General features: G+C 46.0%; 1 protein-coding gene across 1 annotated transcript in view; it reads left to right on the top strand.

Annotated features, from left to right (window-relative positions):
* Positions 1–20,523, top strand: part of smo (smoothened, frizzled class receptor) — a 137,594-nt gene that overhangs the window by 91,788 nt on the left and 25,283 nt on the right. The window contains exon 10 of the mRNA XM_050185370.3: positions 9,389–9,528. Within this exon, the coding sequence (XP_050041327.1) occupies positions 9,389–9,528 (140 nt within the window). The remainder of the gene's footprint in view (positions 1–9,388; positions 9,529–20,523) is intronic.

Below are 20,523 nucleotides of genomic sequence, written 5' to 3'. Positions count from 1 at the left end.
AAGCAGAGAGTCGATCATCCGTTCGAACATGGAGGGGGCATTGCATAAACCGAACGGCATAACCTTGAATTGGTAGAGGCCATCTGGAGTGACGAAAGCGGTCTTTTCTTGGTCTTGTTCATCAACAGAAATCTGACAATAACCAGATCGAAGGTCGTTGGGCGAAAAGTATTTAGCACCGTGAAAACAATCAAGAGCGTCGTCGATTCGTGGTAAAGGGTAAACATTCTTTTTAGTAATTCGGTTGAGGTGGCGGTAATCAACGCAGAAACGCCACGCGCCATCTTTCTTTTTGACGAGCCCGACCGGCGACGCCCAAGGACTAGACGAAGGCTCAACAATACCTCTGGCAAGCGTCTTGTTTACTTCCTGCTGAATAGCGCCGCTCTGCCGTGGACACGCGATATGGTCGGCGGTTAATGGAAACCGCATCACCAGTGTTTATCCGATGCTTACCAAGGGACGTCTGAACAAGTGGTCGATTGTCAATGTCAAATATGTCGCAGTAGGAAAGCAAAAGGTGATATAGGGCGGCTGCTTGGTTGGGTGCGAGGTCCAGAGCGACCATGGGCCGTAATAGGCCGTCGAGGTTCAAGGCATCCTGCGGGTAATCAGGAGGATCTGGAGACACGTCGGCTGCAAAAGTAGTGACATGGCCGTCTGTCACTGACCTGAGCATGGCCACTGCTATGCCTTCAAGTAACACTTGCTTCGTCAAGCCAAAATTGATAACGGGGAGACACATGCGATTAGTGGCAAGGGTTACAACGAAGTGTTGCACAGAGATATCGCGCACCAGGAGGATATCACGAACAGGTGCGACGACATAGTCACCATCAGGCACAATTGCCGTTGAGGCCAATTTGACAAAAGTTAGGGCTTTTGGAGGTAAGCGAACAAATTCTGTAGTGCAGAGGGCGTTCAGTTGTTCGGGGCGAATGTCTGAAAGAAGAAGAAGCTCGAGGCACAGCTAAAAGACATGTTTTTTGCCGCAATTTAACACACGCACGCCCGTGTTGTCTTTATGTGTCTTCCTTTTGTGTGTGTCAAATTGCGGCAAAAACATGTCTTTTAGCAAGCACCAAATAAGCCAACAAGCAGTTCTGTTGCAACATATTTCGAGGCACAGCGTACCGGTGGAACAGTCGATGAGGGCGGAATGCGTCATCAGAAAGTCGAGCCTGAAGATTAGGTCATGAGGGCAGCTGGTCAGCACGGTGAACAGGACTGGAACTTGTCGGCCAGCAATTTCTATGCGATCAGTGCACATACACCTGACGGCAACAGAGGCGCCATTGGCGATGCGTACGGCTCGAGTGATGGCAGGCTTAAGAACTTTTTTGAGGCGACGACTTAGGTTAGCGCTCATTATGGACACTTGGGCGCCAGTATCAATTAATACCGTCAACGGAACACAATCTACATCTACTTCAATTAGGTTGGTGTTGGTGAGGAGCATCAGTGGAGGATTTGGACAGGACAAACATGATGCAGCACTACCTCCTAGCATAGTTTCCTACAAAAATTACTAGAGGGAATTCTGGCGCTAGTGTCTACGGGAGCTACAATGGGAGCGGTTGTCCCAGCACGGGAATTATGGGAAGTACATTGATGTACCTAAACTTCGTCCTCTTGGCTTCAAACGGCTTTGTGACTTTGTAAATTCGTCATGTTCAACACTGTATTGCGTAATAAATAAATAAACATCATTAAAATTGCCCGACGGCAGGATTTGAACACAGGGACTCTAGCACAGAAGCCTGATATTGAAAACATTAAGCCACGGACGCATGTATCGACAAGTGAATGAAACGCCCTTATGAATTTATCGCAAGCATGCCAGTGCCTTGAGACGCTTGGCGCATTTCGATTTGGCCACCAGGACAAGCTCAATCGTTGCAATTAATAGCAATTGTACGCGTTCTCGGCGTCTTCTGCACTTCGAAGAATATAGATTGTGCTGAAATATACGACAATAAGATTTATATAGCGTAATATACAAAGCCACAAGAACGTCTGAATCCACAAACACGAAGATCCGACAAATCCATGTACTTCCCATCATTCCCATGGTAGGACAACGACTGCAGCGCTAGAGTTCCCTCTAGTAATTTTTGTAGGAAACTCTGCCTCTAAGAACTGCATGGCCTAGTTTTCCGTCCGGGATGGTCTATAATTGGTCGGCGACGAATAGCGGCATGGCTGGTGAGACGGGGACCAACCCCACACCTCCACCACAATGTTACGCGAAGGACGAGTCAGTAAGACGAGCAATTATTTGCAGGTTATATTTACAATAGCGGTTGCAGCGCTGACTGGTTAGATCCACAGCGCGAGCCCAGTTTGTTCTTCCTCTTTTTTCGAGTGATGGCACCCATGTGCCTCGTTCAAACGATCAAATATCACACGTGTGTAGCAATATTAGCTGAACAGTGCCGATTGTCTCATTGCTTCTCCTATCTTCTGAAAATGCCGTCTTTGTAGCTGATGACATGCTTCAATTAATTTTGATTGTTTGTTTGTTCTTGCAGACCGATATTCAGTCAAACCTCAATATAGCGAACACAGATATGTCGAATTATTGCATATATCGAACACTTTCTATATCACCTGGAAAATCGCATGCATTTTTTATTTTTTATGTTGAATGGGGTCGGATGTAAAATGGATATATCTAACTCCACCATCCCAGACCACGTGCGCTCTGTGGACAGGCAGCAAGCTTTCCCACAACACTCTCGAAAATAGCGGTGGTGCGATGTGCGTTCCTGACTGCTGCGCACTATAGCTGCATACATCGATCGCACCGAGGGCGCTGTTTGAACGTAGTAGCATACACATGCAGCGGCTTGGCTAGTTCTGCAATATCAATGACGCATTGCATTTGCCACACTGACTCCTCCTCAGTGCTGCACTCTGCGCCTGCTGCGCCTCGCGAGAACTGTCGCTTTGGATCGGCAAAGACGCATGACAGCGCACACTCATTGGGCTCACTCATGGACGCCTTGGCAGATGCCACTTAATGCTTTGTTATCGACAGTGTTTCGAAATGCCTCAACTGACGGATGTGGAGATCGCAGCAGAAGTAGTGGCCAAATGAAGACGCTGCTGAGGTTGATCCCGCAAGCGCTGATGTTGCCCCACTCCCAGCTTCAACTGAGGCTGTAGCTGCTTTGGCCCTTCTACACCGCTACTACGGCGCAATAGAGGGCACCGACCTATCGCTTTTGGATCATTTAGGCTATGTTGAGGACTCCGTGTTTAAGCACGCGGCTGTCAATAAGAAACAGGCTACACTACTACAGTACTTTCAGCCATATAAATAAATACTTTGTGTGAAGCTTCAAGTATTTACTGCACCACGATTCGGGCGCCATGGGTGATCGTTGTTCGGAGCGTGCAATCGGCCTAGACCGCGCCGACTTCGTGCAGCGGACAAAGTCAGCGCTACATAGGCCAATTGCAAGTGGCGCAACCGAACGCACACTCCGAACAACGATCCCCAATCACGCCCTTGGCTCATTGATTGATTTGCAGAAGTATTTGGCGCATTTTTTATGTAATTTTATATATCAACTTCTGGCTATATCGAACTATTTCGCGATCACCGCATTGTTCAATATATCGAGGTTCGACTGTACTGCCTTGACAAAACTTGGGTCAATGCCGGCCATACAAAGCAGAAAGTATGGGAGGACGTGAACGTCACCACACGGGAAAATGCTTTTTGGCAAGGTTTGAACAGTGCTTCGCACAAAGGTGCCACAAAACGCCGGTAGGGAGAACGGCTTCTTAATTGCTGCGTGCCTTGTTTTCTGAGCAGCAAAAGGAACTGCTGACTACCACAAGGAAATAGATGGGCCGCGCTTCGAGATGTGGTTCATTGTACAGCTTTTGCCTAACATCAAACTGCGCAGTGTCATAGTAATGGACAATGCTCCCTTACCCTAGCGTTCGCATTGAGAAAGTTCCAACGTCTTCAACACGAAAGAGTGACGTTCAGTCTTGGTTCACGGAGAAGAACATTGCATTTTCCCAGGACCAGTTAAAGGCAGAGTTATTGGAGGTAGTGAGTCAACACAAAAAGATGTTTTCCGCCTATTGCCTGGATCATGACGTCGTGATGCTTCCTCTATATCATTGCGAGTTCAATCCTATTTAACTGGAGCCAGGTGAAAGGTTACGTCGCTGCTACCAATACCACATTCACCCTTGCTGGCATAAAGATATTGCTGCATAAAAGCGCCAATCTTGTGACGGCACACAAATGGTTTTGGGCATGTGCTCATGTCCAGAAAATCGAAGAGGAGTTCTGGCAATGTGACGGCCCCATTGACGCATGCCTCGACCAGTTTGTAATTTCACCTGGATTGGATTCAAGTAACAAGAGTGATGCGAGTGACAGTGACATGAGAGGAGCGGAAGAGCTCGCGCGAAGGTGAACACAGCCGCAGAAGCCACCACAACATTATGTTGTCTACTTGTGCCTATGTCACGTGCTTTTACTAAACCCACAGCATTACAATCGTTTATTCTGAAGTTTTATGTGTTAAAGACACAATATTATGAGGCACGGTGTAGTTTAGAATCCACCATTTTACACCGGCCGGTGTTACTTAACTTGCGCCTAACTATAACTGTATTGGCGCTTTTGTATTTTGCCCACAGCAAAATGTGCCGAAATCCTCTGGAAATAAGTGTTTTCATAGAGGGGTTTACTATAGTCCCTTGCAGTGAAACATCGCATGGCATGTCATTGTGCTGCATTGCAACACTGTCTGTATATATGTGAGTATATATACTGTACAGTTAAACCTCAAGATAATGAACTTCAGTATACGTAATGAAATTCTCGGTACAACAAAGTATTTAACTTTCATAACTTCTTGTCCATAAAACACCGTGTAATTAGAACCTCAATAAGGAAGTGTTTTGTATGCGATTGCAATATAATGAAATTTTGCTTGCGCAGCAAAGGAATGTCGAGACAATAAATGGAAACTTCCACAGATGCAGACGGTCAAATGATTGAATTACAAGTGGCTGCTTGCAAACACACCTCTCAAATCGTGTACGGCATGACAAGAGTGACTGCCGAAGTGAAGCCACCTCATGTTCTGTATAAAATCCAAGTGTGATAAGATCCTATCATGCCCCACACACTTTGTGCTTTAGGTGTGAGTGAAAGTGTACGAGGGTGAGAAAGAAAGATGGTGGCTTCACGCATGAGTGCTGCCTCCCCGCGCAAAGAAAGGGAAAGAGGAAAAGGGCAGCGAGCTAGTGGTAATGCAAACAAGCGCGTGCAAGGGGTGGGGAGGGGGGGGGGGGTAAGTTTGCACGCGTCTTGGCTGTGAGCGTGGTGGAGTGCATACGCAGCCACACATCCTGCTTTAGAGGTAATCTGCCTCGTGCGCAAACAGTTGGTGTGCCGACACGGCGTGGCATCACTTAAGCTTTCTTTCCGCATCTTTGGTATTGAAGGTTGCATAATCTCGACTTTCAGTGACCCGTTGGAGCGAGAGGCAGACGAAGCATTTGCTCTCTGCTGCACTGCTGGCACTTTTCATGATAGCGTCATCCCAGTGTGGGCGACGCTATCAGCCATGTGGGCAGATTGCATGCGAAAGTGTACGTGGCTGGCTTCACTTAATTCCTACCACCTATGTGAAGATATCGTTGATGTGGCATGAAATCGTATCACTTGTCGCCGACTGCCAAATTCATTAAATTGTTTTCTCAAAATAACAAAGTAGGCAAAATCAGCAATTTGCTTCATTATATCGAAATTTCGTTGTAGTAAAATTTGACCTTTTATGCAAATAACTACAGTCACTCATCTATTCTTCTTAAACGAAAAGGGGCCGCAGAATTTTCCTAATTATCGGGCAATCGAAAAATGCAAATTTTAATGAGAAAACAATTAATTTTTATGAATTTGGGAGTTGGCAACGAATGATACGGATACGTTGACGATATCTTCACATAGGTGGTATGAATTAAGCAAAGCCAGCCACGCTTTCTTGGGCACTCCACCCCCGCAGCTGATAGCGTTGCCCCCACTGGAATAATGCTATTGTGAAAAGCGCTGGCAGGAGGGAGTGAATGGTTCGCCTCGCGCTCCAACGGGTCACCGAAACTCGAGATTATGCAACCTCCAGTACTAAACGTGCGGGAAGGCAGCTTACATGATGTCGCAGCGACTCGGCACGCCCGCTCTTTGAACACGCAGTAGATTAGCTCTAAAGCAGATTGCGCATTGCGCAGCCACAGCCATGACACGTGCCAACTTACCCCTCCTCGCCACCTCTTTCCCATTGCTTGTGCGGGAAGGCGACACTTGTGAAGCCACCATCTTTCTTGTCTCACCCTCATACACATTCACTTGCACCGAAAGCACACTTGGACTTTATACGAAACACGATGGGCTCCACTTCGGCGGTCGCTCTTGTCGCGTGGAGCGTGATTTGAGAGGTGCGTTTGCAAGCAGTCACATGCAATTCAATCATTTGGCCATTTGCATCCGTAGAAGTTTCCATTTATTGCCTCGGAATTCCTCTGTGGCGGTAGTGAAATTTAATTATATTGAAATCGCACACAAACATACTTTTGCTATGTTGAGGTTTTAAATGCGTGCTGTTCTATGGACAAGAGGATGTGAAAAGTTAAATACTTCGTTATATTGAGAATTTCATTGTGTTGTAGTTCTTTATGTTGAAGTTTAACTGTGTATTGTTCGATAAATGTTATGCACGTTTGATTAGGCTTTAGGCTATTTTCACACAGATCACACCTATTCAGTGCATGCTCACATGGCAACGTTATGATCAACGTGCTTTCACAGAATGCATTGGCAAAATCGAAACCGAAACCCTGCGCGAAATGGTCGTACTACTTGGCGTTATAAAACTTGTTTATAGGCTCCACCCACGTAGCCTTGGCCGTGCTGCCACAGAAAGTTGTCGCCAGGTATAGCCATCCAGTGGCTGAGCATGCTTTACAGGCAAAATTTTGCCAGCAGCACGCAATCACCGCAAAATTAAACACATATTCTGGGATTAGATAGAAACAAATGGTAAGAATCATGTTTGCTCTCACACAGCCAGCTAATATTCTATTTGTTTCGGATATTTGTTTCCAACGGAATATTGAAAAAATTTTCAATACCTAGTTTTCAAGTCGAATACCAATATAAAGAGCATAATATTCGATAACAGAGTGTCTTGGCGTATCCAGTATTCCGGTGAATGCAAGCGGACTCGATGTTTTACCAGATGAGTGGAGGTGCAAATGTGAACGACCTGCAAGGTGCAGCTACGTGGTGGTGCAGAGCTAACTAGACAAGCGCAGAGCTAATATTACAGTGACCAAGTGTATTCTACATCCCTGCTGGTATAAATTTCTGGCAGTGGTATAAGCATGTTGCTGCCAAAAATTTACACCAGCAGTGAAGTAAAACATAAAGGATCAAAATGGACACCTGCAAGAGCAAGCTAGCCTATATGGATACACACCATGCCTCCATCAGTGCACTTGTACTGTAAAATGCATATAAATGAACCTGGCCACATGTCTGTTACAATACCAACAATATGCCGTTTAAACAGCCAATCACTATATGTGGGCGATGAGACAGGCGGAGGTTATGTCTAGTGTCTGCTGTGCTGTGGTGTCGTTAAAGTCAAGCTGTAATATAAAGATCCATTCAAGTGGGGGTTGTCGTCAAGTTCTTTACAGCCAGTTGCGAAATCCTAAAATGCCGTTCGTGATAATGAATGACAGCAATTTGCACAAGTCATCTATAGGTGCAGCGAGAAAAACTGAGAGCACCCTTCTCATTTTTCTTCTGCGGCATGTACTGCCCTTCAGATTCAATCTCTTGTGTGACAGCGTCTGGCAAAACAGAGCCGTTGCAAGTTTGTCGGCAACAAACATCTCCGATGACGTAAAAAGCGATCGCATCTTTGTTGGGAGAAGCGCAGTTCTCGGGGTGTGGTGCAGCACAGTGTTCAGTGTATTAAATGTAGCAGTGAATGGGAGTTTGATCTATGCATAGTACTCCACTATACTTTTGCATCGGATTTCTAAGGCAATCTGACAAATGTTTGATATAAACAATAATTCGATATATCCAGGATCGACTGTAATCATAATAGCTTCTTTTTCAAGCTTTCTAAAGTGCTCTCCACCACCTTCAGACCTTGTGTGACATGCGTGGTTGTGTGATATTTTCACAGTATTTCAAAGTCAATGAGCTGATCAGGTGTTTGATACTGAAGGAAAACAAGGGAAGGGGGTTGCCTTGCCTCTTGTACTGCAGGAGTTCTGCACACCTGTAGTGAAAAGAAAACACGCGGTCTTCTCGTGGTTCTTTTCTAATCACTGGTCATAGTGAACAGCATGCCAATACTTCATTTTAGTTCAGTGCTAGTGCAGCTTTTGCCCCACTCATTTGTCATGAGTACTTTTGAAGCACTGCTGGCGCTCCTGAGCGTCGTCTCACTTGATGACAAATTGTGACAAATGCACAGGGCCAAATGCCTCAAGATCAAAGTTAGCAGGCATTTGGTGCTCTATATAATAATGCTGTTGGTGAGACCAGACAATACCAATCAGTGAATTTGCCAAATTAACATGCCTCAAGTAAACAAAGCTTTACTAGAATGGCTGACTACTCTCACTTTTAGCAACCTAACTGTTATGGTCCGACATGTCAAAGAAACTTGCTAATAAATTTATCTGTATACTATCATTCAGTATTCAAATTGCAGTATTCGTATTTGATTTTACAGCGAAGCTGTTTATGGCTAAGGTTTCATGCATTTTTCTTGTCTGTCAACAAATCTGTGAGCAAAAACTATCATCATGAGTAATGGCTGGTGCCACTGCTCGCGCGTTCATCGTCGTCTTCTACCACGGCTGGCTCATTGGCACCCCTCGGCGTAACTGCGCAAATGCACTTGTGCCACTGCTCGCATGTTAGTCGTCGTTGTCTTCCACAGCTGGCTCCCATGCAACTCATCATGCCAGCATTCACATACTGCCTCTCCCTCTGGGAAGGCACTGATGGCACTAGCCCACTGCCAGTCAGTGTGTTGATATCGGTCTCAAATTCTTTGCCTCAATATATCCCGAAATGAAAACATGAATGAACGTGGATGTACAAAAATAAATGTGTGTGCGTACCTTTCGTCACAATGTCCACTGATCGAGGCCATAAATGTGCTTGTGCCTTTGTTCTAGATTCTGTGTCACCTCTTTGTTGTGTGCTACATAGCTTCGCTGGTCGTCCACCTACACAGAGTGAATGGCTCATGATTTTTCAGAAATTTTTAGATTGGCACATGCCTAATATTGGCACTCATGAAGTGTGCCTTCTTCCCTGGTGCAGAACCATCCTGCGGCAGCCCTCACAGGATGCTCCACGAGTGCAACGACACAAGCTGGTAGCAGAGGCATTCTCTCGCCGGCATGAGCTGAATCGGGGCCAGGGCTCAATCAGCTTTCACAGTGTACACGACGACCCAGTTGGTAAGTGGCTTGCAACGTTAGCATGCAACGTTAGCATGCAGCGGGTGCATTGTGGGCAAGCACATTTGCTCTTACTTGCGAGGACGGGTCGGATGTATCAGGCATGTTTGTTTTGGGCTCGTGGAGTTTCATGCAAACTTACTGGGCAAGGTGTACCACTGTTAAAGAGCTTTAGCTTGTCCATGTACAGCCACCATCAGACTTAACCCACACAATGAAGACGCATCTTCGGCTGCTGAACTTTAGCCAAAATGGGCTCCAGAGAAAAAACATTAAATGGTTTAGAAGGAAAGCGCATTAAGCTAGCACGATTCAAGGTACTCCAACCAGAAATCTCTGCATCATCTGCAGGAGACATAAAAAGACAATGCAGTACTGACACAACATTTCAAGGTCGAGATAAGTTGCGAGATTGATTTCTTTGGACATACACACACACGTCATCTGCAACATATCAACGGGGAAGGTACCTTAAAACATATTTAAAATCAGTTTTATAGGGGTGTGCGAATATTCGGAAAGTTGTAATATTATCGAATATTATATATTTATTATTCATATTCGATTTGAAAAATAGATATTTGATAATGTTTGAATATTCGGTCGGATACACATATTCGAATGAAGTCGAATATATTGCTGGCCCTGCGGGAGCAAACACGGTTCTTAGTATTTTTTTCTATGTAATCTAAGAATATTGACGCGATATTGTGCTGAATTGTGCGACAATTTCGTGCTGCATGCGAAATATTGCCCGCAAAGCATGCTTAGCCACTAAGCGTATAAACCGCGCGGGAAAGCCAGCCTCTCCGTACGAGGGGCACGTGTTTGCAGACGAGGGTGCACTTTTCTTTTTTTTTCCTTACAGTGAAGCTGTGTATGGCTAGGGAATTTCCGTCGTCTGCGAACTAGCTTGTTGGTACCCCTTGGAGCAACCGCGCGAATGCACTCGTGTCACTGCTCACGTGTTTGTTCTCATCGTCTTCCACGGCTGGCTCCGTTGTCCCTCAGTGCTTAGCTCTTTCCGCACTATGCCCATTGGGCATCGTTAGCCCACTAACAATAGTTTGAAACAGCGGTTTAGAGACCTTCTGCACCACCCACCGAGACACTGCGCTATCAGACATGAAGGAGGAGAACTATTCTTTTGTTTTCTAAGCAGTGTTGGGCTGCTGAGCACGAGGTCGCAGGATCTAATCCCGGCCACGGCGGCCGCATTTCGATGGGGGCGAAATGCGAAAACACCCGTGTGCTTAGATTTAGGTGCACATTAAAGAACTTAAAGAATGTTAAAGGTGGTCGAAATTTCCGGAGCCCTCCACTACGGCGTGCCTCATAATCAGAAAGTGGTTTTGGCACGTAAAACCTCATAATTTTTTTTTTTTTGTTTTCTAAGCAGTTCGCTTTTTTCCCCCAGGCTGTGATTTTTGAATGCCTTCCGAAGCTTTTAAGATCATCAAAGTAGCAAGCAAAAATGACTGCCTACTATCGATGGTTTGAAACGCCGCTTTCAAGACCTTCCTCGCCGCTCACGGACACTCTGCACCATAGGACGTGAAGGAGGATAACTATATTTTCGTTTTTAAGCAGTTCGCTATTTTCCCGCAAGGTGTTAATTTTTAATGCACTCCGAAGTTTCACAATCATCAAAGCAGAAAGCTAAAATGGCTGCTTCGGGGAGCGGTGCGCGCACTTCGAAAGATCGCAGATCTCGTGATTCTGCTGTGTTTGCGGCTGATTTTATCGGTGGATCGGGCAACAGCGAGCCTGAGGATGCTGTCTTTTCATCAGGCTTTGGCTCTGAGAGTGACAACGAAGCAAGCCAGCCCAGAATATCAGCGGCCGCAGCCTGGCACGCCAAACTGTAGTGCTTGCACTTAAATTTTTCTAGTGGGAAGCCTATTGAATGAAAAATTTTGATTTTTGGGATATAGTGCCTATTAGATGGCAATACATTTTGTATATCTCATAATTTTTGTTACATTTTTTTCTTAGTACATACAAGCGTATCTTTCCAAACTTCGTTCAATTTTACTCCACAATCTTGATTCTGGCAATTTATATCTTTTTTATGACATACACGTAATTCATAAAGCTTTTATGCATGAAAGGTGCATTTATTCTGCTTTTTGTTTATATATTGCATAAAATATTGAGTGCAGTGGCTCCTTCAGAAAAAAATATCTGGCATAACCTGCAAAAAACTCCTATTTTCACCATGGTATGGAAAGAGTTAATGGCGTATGAGCCATTCATTGGCAATATGGAACTATCGTCTTCATCATCATCAACAGTTATCATCAGTGATGGCTCGAGCATCGTCTTCTTCCACAGCTGGCTCGTTTGCAGCTCATCATTCAAACGTAGAATTTCATTTCTCGTCGTAACGGGTAGGCCATGTTAAAATCTTTTTTACTTCCAGTGGTATAAACCATTGCTTAAGGAGATATGAGCCACTCACTGTCTTACGTGATGGACGCATTTAATAAAAGAGGTGGTACGAGAATGTGTGCGCACACCCATTGTCATGATGACCCTGAATCAGGCCCAACCCAAGTTAACTTTTCTATGCAAAGGAGGGGGGTGTGAGGTACCTTTACTACTACAAATGTGAATAATGCCCTCCATTCGCCATAAAGATGTGTAAACCTGCAAAAGAGAATTGGTATAAGGTGTACCTCACAAGTACGCCTCTCCTTTACTTGGCAATCAAGTAACCACATCAAATGGACTCACGCATGACAGGAGCGCAGGAAGAACACTACCAAGAACAAGTAAACAAGCGAAGGTATAAAATAAAGTTGTCTAGTAGCGTTTTCTTAATTAGCTCTGGCAGAATTATAGAGAAACATATATGTTTGCAGAACAATCACAGTTCTTTTGGATCCCTCGTTTACTGCTCTACCAATTTAAGTGCCAAAACCAACTCGTGTTGTTATTTGGGAAGTTGCATAACGATGCTTGGTCACCAGTCCCGTATAACCACGTAGAGCACAGGACACTGCGGAAGGTTAGAAAAACACCCACATTAGCACAGCAGAGAAGTGGCTACGTCAGGCAGCTTGACTGTAGAAGCGTAATTCAAAACACATGTAATTATTCTCCACTTTGGGCGGCTTTTTCTCTACTTCCTTTTTAAATAAAAAGATGTTGATCCATAAATATTTTCATAAACAACGGTTAAATTTGTTAATTTTCGCTTTTCCTTCTTGTTTGGCTGTTGCCTTGGCTCTCTCTGTTAGTAGATTGCTTAATTTCTCAACTCCTTGCGTCTCTTGTTTCCAGTTGCCAATTTTGCACGAAAAGTGATGCACAATTAGGGAAAAGCCAGGCGACGTAACGGGTGACATTCATATTGCTTATGGGTTTAGCGGTTATTGCAGGGTTTGATGACGGACGCTGTTTCGCATTATTCTATTTTCCACCTTATCTAACCCACATCGCGGGTATATGGTTCCAAGGATCTGCCAGCATCGTGGCGAGCCGTCACTTGAGGAAATAATTAAGCAAAAGGAAAGGTTTAACGAAACTGGTGTTTTGTATGGCCACAACTTGTTCCACAGCCATACAAACCAGCTGACTACGAGCCGAATCCCTTTCCTGGTCCCTGGATCAGTCTAAACAAAGAAGGTTGAACTAATGAAGCAACAGCGATGGGCGTGATCGTTGAATAGATGGCGACAACTGAACTCATCTCGTTAATCGCGCGTGCACCGAATCGATGAGATAACTGGCCTTCACACCCCAGGAGATGCCAAAAACTACTGCCATCCAAAAGGAGTGAAAAAAATTGACAACCATTCCACTCTGTGAAGATGGAATGGCAGCGAGAGATGACGAAAGATAAGCTCTGAAACGAAAAGCAAAGAGCTTCACCTCAGCATACGTATGCCCTTCCGAAGGTACTGCAATGCTGGGCCGACGCGCGGCATAGGTGAAGCAGGCGTTAAGCACTCCCCATACGTGGGCCGATCCCAAAGCTAGTGCAATACCGAGCCCTCCCGCGGCAGAGGTGAACCAGGCGTTGAGCGCTCCACATACGTGGGTCCATCCGAAGGTAGTACAATGCCAGGCCGACCCGCGGCGCATGGGCTCATACGTGGGCCCATCCCGAAGATCTCAAAAGGTGCGTTACAGGTTCCCGAGCCCACAGAGATATGTGCCTTTGAGCTTGGACCTTTTTTGCACTATCACCAAGATCGGCCCACATGATAATTTCTTCTGTTGATGGATGCTGAAAAAACTACAGAATGTTAGTCATATACAGCTTTCGCTGTAAAAGGCAGCAAAATGTTGACCACCGAATAGTTTGATTTGTCGGCGCTTTAGGAATGTGTGTGAGGAGTGGTAGTGTGGATAGGGAAGGAGGTTCCCCCTGGGTACGTGCCTGTGTCCGTACCTTTGTTCAAAATTCTATGTCACCTCTGTGTCATGTGTTAAAACTACTTCGCTGGTCATCCACCTTCACAGAATAAAATGGCTCACAACTTTTTTTTTTTCAGCATTACCCCCAATTCTGAGCTTATTGCTTGACAGCAAGTGCAATGAGTGATGGCTGGCACATGGTCAAATGCCTCTGATTTCACGGGCATTTGATGCAGTATAATAAGGTGCAGGCTGGCGAGGACAGCTCGTTCCAAGTTAACATGAGCCAAATACACAATGTTAAATATAATGGCTTATTAGTCTACTTTCTTAACATTGACAGCGTAATTGCAATGTTCCAAAATAACAATTTAACCCAACTTGCTGATAAATGCATGTGCAAATCATTATCTAATTTTCTATTCATATTACAAAATTTTGATATTTGCACACCCCTACTCATATTACTTTCTGTTCCCGTTAAGTCCGTGCCGCATGCGTTGCATAGAATAAAATAATATGCGACACGTGGGGTTCTTGCTTTTTTATTCTACGTTGCGTAGAATAAAGAGTATGTGCTGCGTGCATTGCATAGAATAAAATTAAATAAAAAATCACGCCTCCGATGGTAAATCACGTGTGTTGCATAAAGCGAAGAAAATGAACTGCGTCAAGCATGCTATTTTGTAGGGCCTGCCTCTGCACATCTCTCCCATCACGTGACATGCCACATGGTTGCGTGGCAAAGTTGTTATGCTGCTGAGTTCCAACTTTTAATTCGGGGAAAGCAACCACTTAGTGGTAGGTGTGGCAGCCTCGCGCGAAGCTTGTTGAATGGTCCAGTGGTGGAGTGTTTGTTCCACTCTCAGGCAGTATTTCAAGATATCTGCAATTTGGCTCAGAAATACTTCGAGGTAAAGGCCAATAAATACATGGCAAGTATGAGAAATGGTTTGGTGCTGCAGAAAATTTCGGCTTAGCCAATTTTTCATGATATGCGAGTTTGAGTTAACAAGGTATTATTATATATTCAGATAATCGGTGAAGTGTAGGCAGCCTTGTCCATCACTTCTGTTGTGCACTTGGCTGAGAATTTTCATGCAGTTGGGAATCATAGACAGCATATTAACCGTAAAGAAAACGTGACTGCAAATGTAGTGCAGCTGGTATTTACACCAGAAAAGCGAGAAAAAGGAAAGCCAAAAGCAACTTGTTTATTGATGACGATGATGCTTACACTCCTTTCATTGTAGCGGGCGCAAACACATAAAATTAACGCACACGTGTGGCCTTAACGTGTGGCCTATCAGCGCCCACATCTCGTAATCTAGTACTTGCTCAATCGATGGTGTCCGAATCACAGCCCAGAGGCAGCTTTCTCAAAGTTCGATCTTGAAGGCCATCTATCTATGTGCTGCAAGCACCAGAAGGAATCTACATCAGATAGCAGCAATTGCAGGAGCCAGAAACACATCGTGGCCTCCATACCTCTGACAATGCCTTCAAGATGTGCAAAGCTGGAAATGTGTCACCGCATGCCAGTCTCCGAGGCCACAGCGAGAAACTACGTGATGGATGTGCACACAAACTGTTCAAATTATCCAGTTTAATTCATATCGCAAATCATGGGACTGCACAAGTTCTGTGAATTAAATGAATTTTTCAAGCAAGCCAAGGTCGAATTATTAAAGTTTTACTGTATAGAAAAGAAGTTTGAAAAGGTGCTAAGGACTATGCAGAAAGTGATGAAATGGAGACGGGAGGTGATAGAGAGCGAACGCAGGTGGCGGATGTTCCGGTTGAGGAAAAGAGAAAGGAAGAATTCCAGCAGAATGTATCTCATGATGACTGTCAACATTAATGTGATTTGCACTCAAGCAATGTAGCAACACATCCTATTGGCACCGCCAAAACACATCGTGTATGAGCTGTGTACTGCAGTCGGGCTCCCCTCTTGTGCTTCCCACTGCACATACTTGCCACGTGTGCGTGAAGTGCCCCTCCGAGGTTGCATGGCCTCCAAGATTGCACCAGTCGTGCGCTGGTGCATGCTAATGCTTAGAATTAATCCCTCGCTGCCTGCGGCCATTCATGGCACTGCGCTGACACGCCGGGCTGCTGTGCTTGAGAAAGCCATGCGACACAGGCTCTAATCGGCCAAACAAGGAATAAATTTTAAGGGATCTCTTTTAAATTATGTGGGGATCGAGGTGCCTTCCCACGCCTCGTCCCCCAGCTCGTGCATTGTGCTCAGCTCGATCTGCGGGATGCATCGCCGTAACGGCAACATGGCGGACGCGGCTAGCTGAATGGATGGATGGAATAACTTTAATGAAAGGTCCTGCGAGCTACGGGGCGCAAGGCCCCATAGAGCGGGCTACTCCCACGTTGGGACCGGGAGTTGTAACTCCCTGGCCGCATCGTGGGCTCGCTGGACAGCCCAGAGCTGCTCCGCCAGGTCTGTGCTGCGTAATGCTTCTTTTAGCCTGGCGGAGTCTTGATTGTTTGCGTGGGTCCAACCACACGGCCAGAGCAAGTGATATACGTCTAGTGGGCTGTGGCAATTTTCGCAATATGATGTTGTGTATAGGTCAGGCATGTAGTAATATAGTCTGTTCTGCGTAGGGTACGTGTTGGTTTGAAGCATTCTGAACGTGAGGGCTTGAGGCCTGGTGAGCTTATTGTGAGGTGTGCTGTATATTCTGCGGTCTAGATAAAAGTGCTTTGTGATCTCGTTATATGTGGAGGGAGGGTTCCGATTCTTGCTGGGATGGTCACGACCAGAATAGGTGGTGTCGCGGAGGGTTAGGTCTCGCGCGCTCCTGTGAGCCATCTCATTGAGATTGGGAGGGGCGTCCTCGATCTCTCTGAGGTGGGCCGGGAACCAGCAGATGGTGTGATACTGCAGCGGTGCGGATCTATTGATTATTTGTAGTGCTTGGCTTGCAACGGCTCCTTTCTGAAAGGCTTTGACGGCCAAGCGTGAATCGCTGTAGACGTGGGTGGTGGTCGGGTCTGTGAGCGCGAGTGCGATGGCGACCTGTTCTGCTGTCTCGGACTTGTGGGTCTTGACTGTGAGAGCATTTGTGACTTGACCTTGCTTATTGACCGTGGCGTCAACGAAGGCCTTCCTGGACGGGTACTGTGCCGTGTCCACGAAACAGGCTAGAATCTTCTTATCACATATTTCGCGCAGGATGAACAATCTGCATGCCAGCCTTCTGGGTTGATGGTACGCAGGGTTCATGTTCCGCAGGGTTCATGTTCCGCGAGAGTGGGTGAACCATGTAGGAGTTACGTGTGTCTGTCAGAATGCTTTGGTATAGATTCTCGATTGCTGCGATGTCATGACCTAGTTTGGCTAGGATTTTTCCACCTGGTTTGGTGCCAGAGAGTCTTGTCAATTGGGCCCGTTCTTAAGCCTTGGCGATTTTTTCAAGTGTATTGTGTACCCCCAGTTGCAGCAGGAGCTCTGTCTCAGTGTTCTTGGGGATTCCCAGCACTAGTTTGACTAGCTTCCTCAGTTGCACATTGAGTTTGTCTTTCTCCCCTACCTTCTATCTGTGCATGGCCGCCTCGTACGTGAAGTGGCATAGCGCAAAGGTGTGTGATTCCTCGATCGCGTCGATCGCTTGCTGTAGAGCATTCTCAATGGATCCCAGGCTACCTCCGGGGATCCAGAGCATTACGTCATCTGCATATATGGTGTATTTGACGTTCTCGATTTGATCCAGTCTCTTGCCTAGGCCGGCTAGCGCAAGGTTAAAAAGCATCGGAGAGATGACAGAACCTTGTGGGGTGCCCTTGCCACCGAGCTTGTATTTCTGAGACTTAATTTCCTCTAGATGGAGAGTAGCCGTTCTGTCGCTCAGGAACTATTTTGTATAAGTGTAGAGTATCGTGCCGAGGTCGAGGTTGGAGATCGTGTCGAGCATGTAGTCATGTGTTAAATTATCGAAGGCCTTTTCGAGGTCTAGTCCTGGGATTACTCTCGCGTCGCTCGTGTCTGCGTCAATGATCTCATGTTTAAGGAGCTTCATGGCGTCTTGGGTGGATAGCCCGGGTCTGAAGCCGATCATTGTTGCGGGGTAGATATCTTTTTCTTCGAGATGTTTCGAGAGTTAGGACCGCGTATTGGCTACCTTGCCGACGCAAGACGTCAGCGAGGTCGGTATGAAGTTATTGATGTTGGGCACCTTGCCAGGCTTTGGGATGAGCACGATGAGGGCCGTTTTCCAGTCCTCGGGTAGTGCTCCGTTCCTCCAGATTTTGTTGATTTCCTCTGTGAGGGTTTCGATGGAGGTGTCATCTAGGTTTCTAAGTGCCTTGTTAGTTACGCCATCCGGCCCTGGCGCTGACTTGCTGTTTAGGTTCTGAAACGCCGTGCGTATCTCTTTGGTTGAGAAGTCCCGATCTAGCTCTGGGTTGGCCTTGCCGCGATATGCTTCAGTGGTCGTGCCTCTAGCATTTTTGGCCAGCGGGAGGTACTTGTCGGCGAGACGGTCAATGAGCTCATTTTTCGTGGTAATCTTGAGTTCCTCTCCATGATCCTGTTCAGCGTACGACCCTGGTCCGCTTTGGTCCTGGTTCTGTCTAAAAGGTGTTTGAGCAGGTGCCACGTCGTCCCGCTGTTGATGCGGCCGTCCGCGGCGTCACACACTTCGTTCTATTGCTGGTTAGATAGTTGTGTGCAATATTCTGCAATCAGCCGGTTGAGGGAAGAAATTCTTTTCCTCAGCCGTCGATTGTGTCTTTGTTCTTTCCATCTCGAGCTAATTTTTGACGCAAACCATGCTTTTTTCTCCCCGGCTCAAATCACCTCATGAGCAAGTGTCACCAGGACGCACCCTGATTGGCCTCCCGAGTGGCGGCCCCCCGGCACCCTCTCCACCCGAGCTCTCTTTCGCTGAGCTCTTTATGGCCGCTGCAGATGCTCAGAGGCCATTAATCAGGTTATTGAGAAATCCCCAGAGTACAATAAGTGTCTCTATATGGCTTTCATAGATTACGAAAAGGCATTTGATTTAGTAGCGATACCAGCAGTCATAGAGGCATTACGTAATCAAGGAGTACAGAACACTTACGTAAATACCTTGGAAAATATCTACAGAGGTTCTACAGCTACCCTAATTCTACACAAGAAAAGCAGGAAGATACATATAAAGAAAGGGGTCAGACAGGGAGACACAATCTCCAATGCTATTCACTGCATGCTTAGAAGCGTTCAAGCTATTAAACTGGGAAGGCTTAGGAGTAAAGACCGACGGCGAATATCTAAGCAACCTTTGGTTTGCCGATGACATTGTTCTATTCAGCAACAATGCAGATGATTTACAAAAAATTATTGAGGACCTTAACAGGAAGAGTGTAAGAGTGGGGTTTAGGATTAATATGCAGAAGACAAAGATAATGATAAATAGCCAGGCAAAGGAACAAGTGTTCAAGGTTGCCAGTCGGCCTCTAGAGTCTGTGAAGGAGTACGTTTACCTAGGTCAATTAATCACAGGGAACCCTGATCATGAGAAGGAAATTCACAGAATAAAAATGGGTTGGATCGCACATGGCAGACATTGCCAGCTCCTGACTGAAAGCTTACCATTATCATTGAAAAGGAAAGTGTACAATCAGTGCATTTTACCAGTGCTGACATATAGGGCAGAGACTTGGAGGCTGACAAAGAAGCTTGAGAACAAGTTATGGACCGTGCAATGAGCAATGGAACAAAGATTGCGAGGCATAATGTTAAGAGACAGAAAGAGAACGGTTTGGAACAGAGAGCAAACGGTATAGACCATATTCTAATTGATGTCAATAGGAAAAAAAATGGAGCTGCGCAGGTCATGTAATGCGCCGGTTAGATAACCGTTGGACCATTAGGGTTACAGAATGGGTACCAATAGAAGGAAAACGCAATCGAGGACGACAAAAAACTAGGTGGAGCGATGAAATGACGAAATTCGCGGGCGCTAGTTGAAATCGGTTGGCACAGGGAAGGGGTAATTGCAGATCGCAGTGAGAGGCCTTCATCCTGTAGTGGAGATAAAACAAGCTTATTATTATTATTATTTTTAGTATTATTATTATTATTATTATTATTATTATTATTATTATTATTATGCTCACAGGCCCGCAACGAGTTTGCTACATGGGACCTTTGCTCCCACGGCTTCTCGTTCTCGAGCTCTTGGTGGACTGCTTACAGGTTAGCCCTAGCACAGCGGGCGCGCGTACTCGATCGGTCTTGCGGTGAGCCTTTGCCCGTAAGCGCCATGACTGTCGCACTGTGCTGTATGTTGGGCGAATAATCCCGCATTTGTTGGCAATCTGACTCTGGAGCCTTCTCTGCAGTGTGTTGGAGAGTCGACGAACCCTGCTGTAGCACTTTTGTGCGTTGTGGAGTTGAGGAGTGTCGTGCCCTTTCCTGACCGTCGCTCGTAGGGTGAGCCTTGTGCAAACCCATCTCCACATAACTGGCACCCAACTCGGTTTCAGCATGGCATCAGAGCAGGCCCCTTCACGGCCCTCATTCCTGCTTGATCCCTTGGCTACGGACTTAATGTCCTTTGACATGGACAACACCTACAGCATGAGGTACGTTCGCCTCAGCGACCCTCTGCTTTCGGCCACCGG

The sequence above is a fragment of the Dermacentor andersoni genome, chromosome 4, assembly GCF_023375885.2.
Source record: "Dermacentor andersoni chromosome 4, qqDerAnde1_hic_scaffold, whole genome shotgun sequence".
NCBI lineage: Eukaryota > Metazoa > Arthropoda > Arachnida > Ixodida > Ixodidae > Dermacentor > Dermacentor andersoni.
This window is presented reverse-complemented; position numbering and strand designations above follow the sequence as displayed.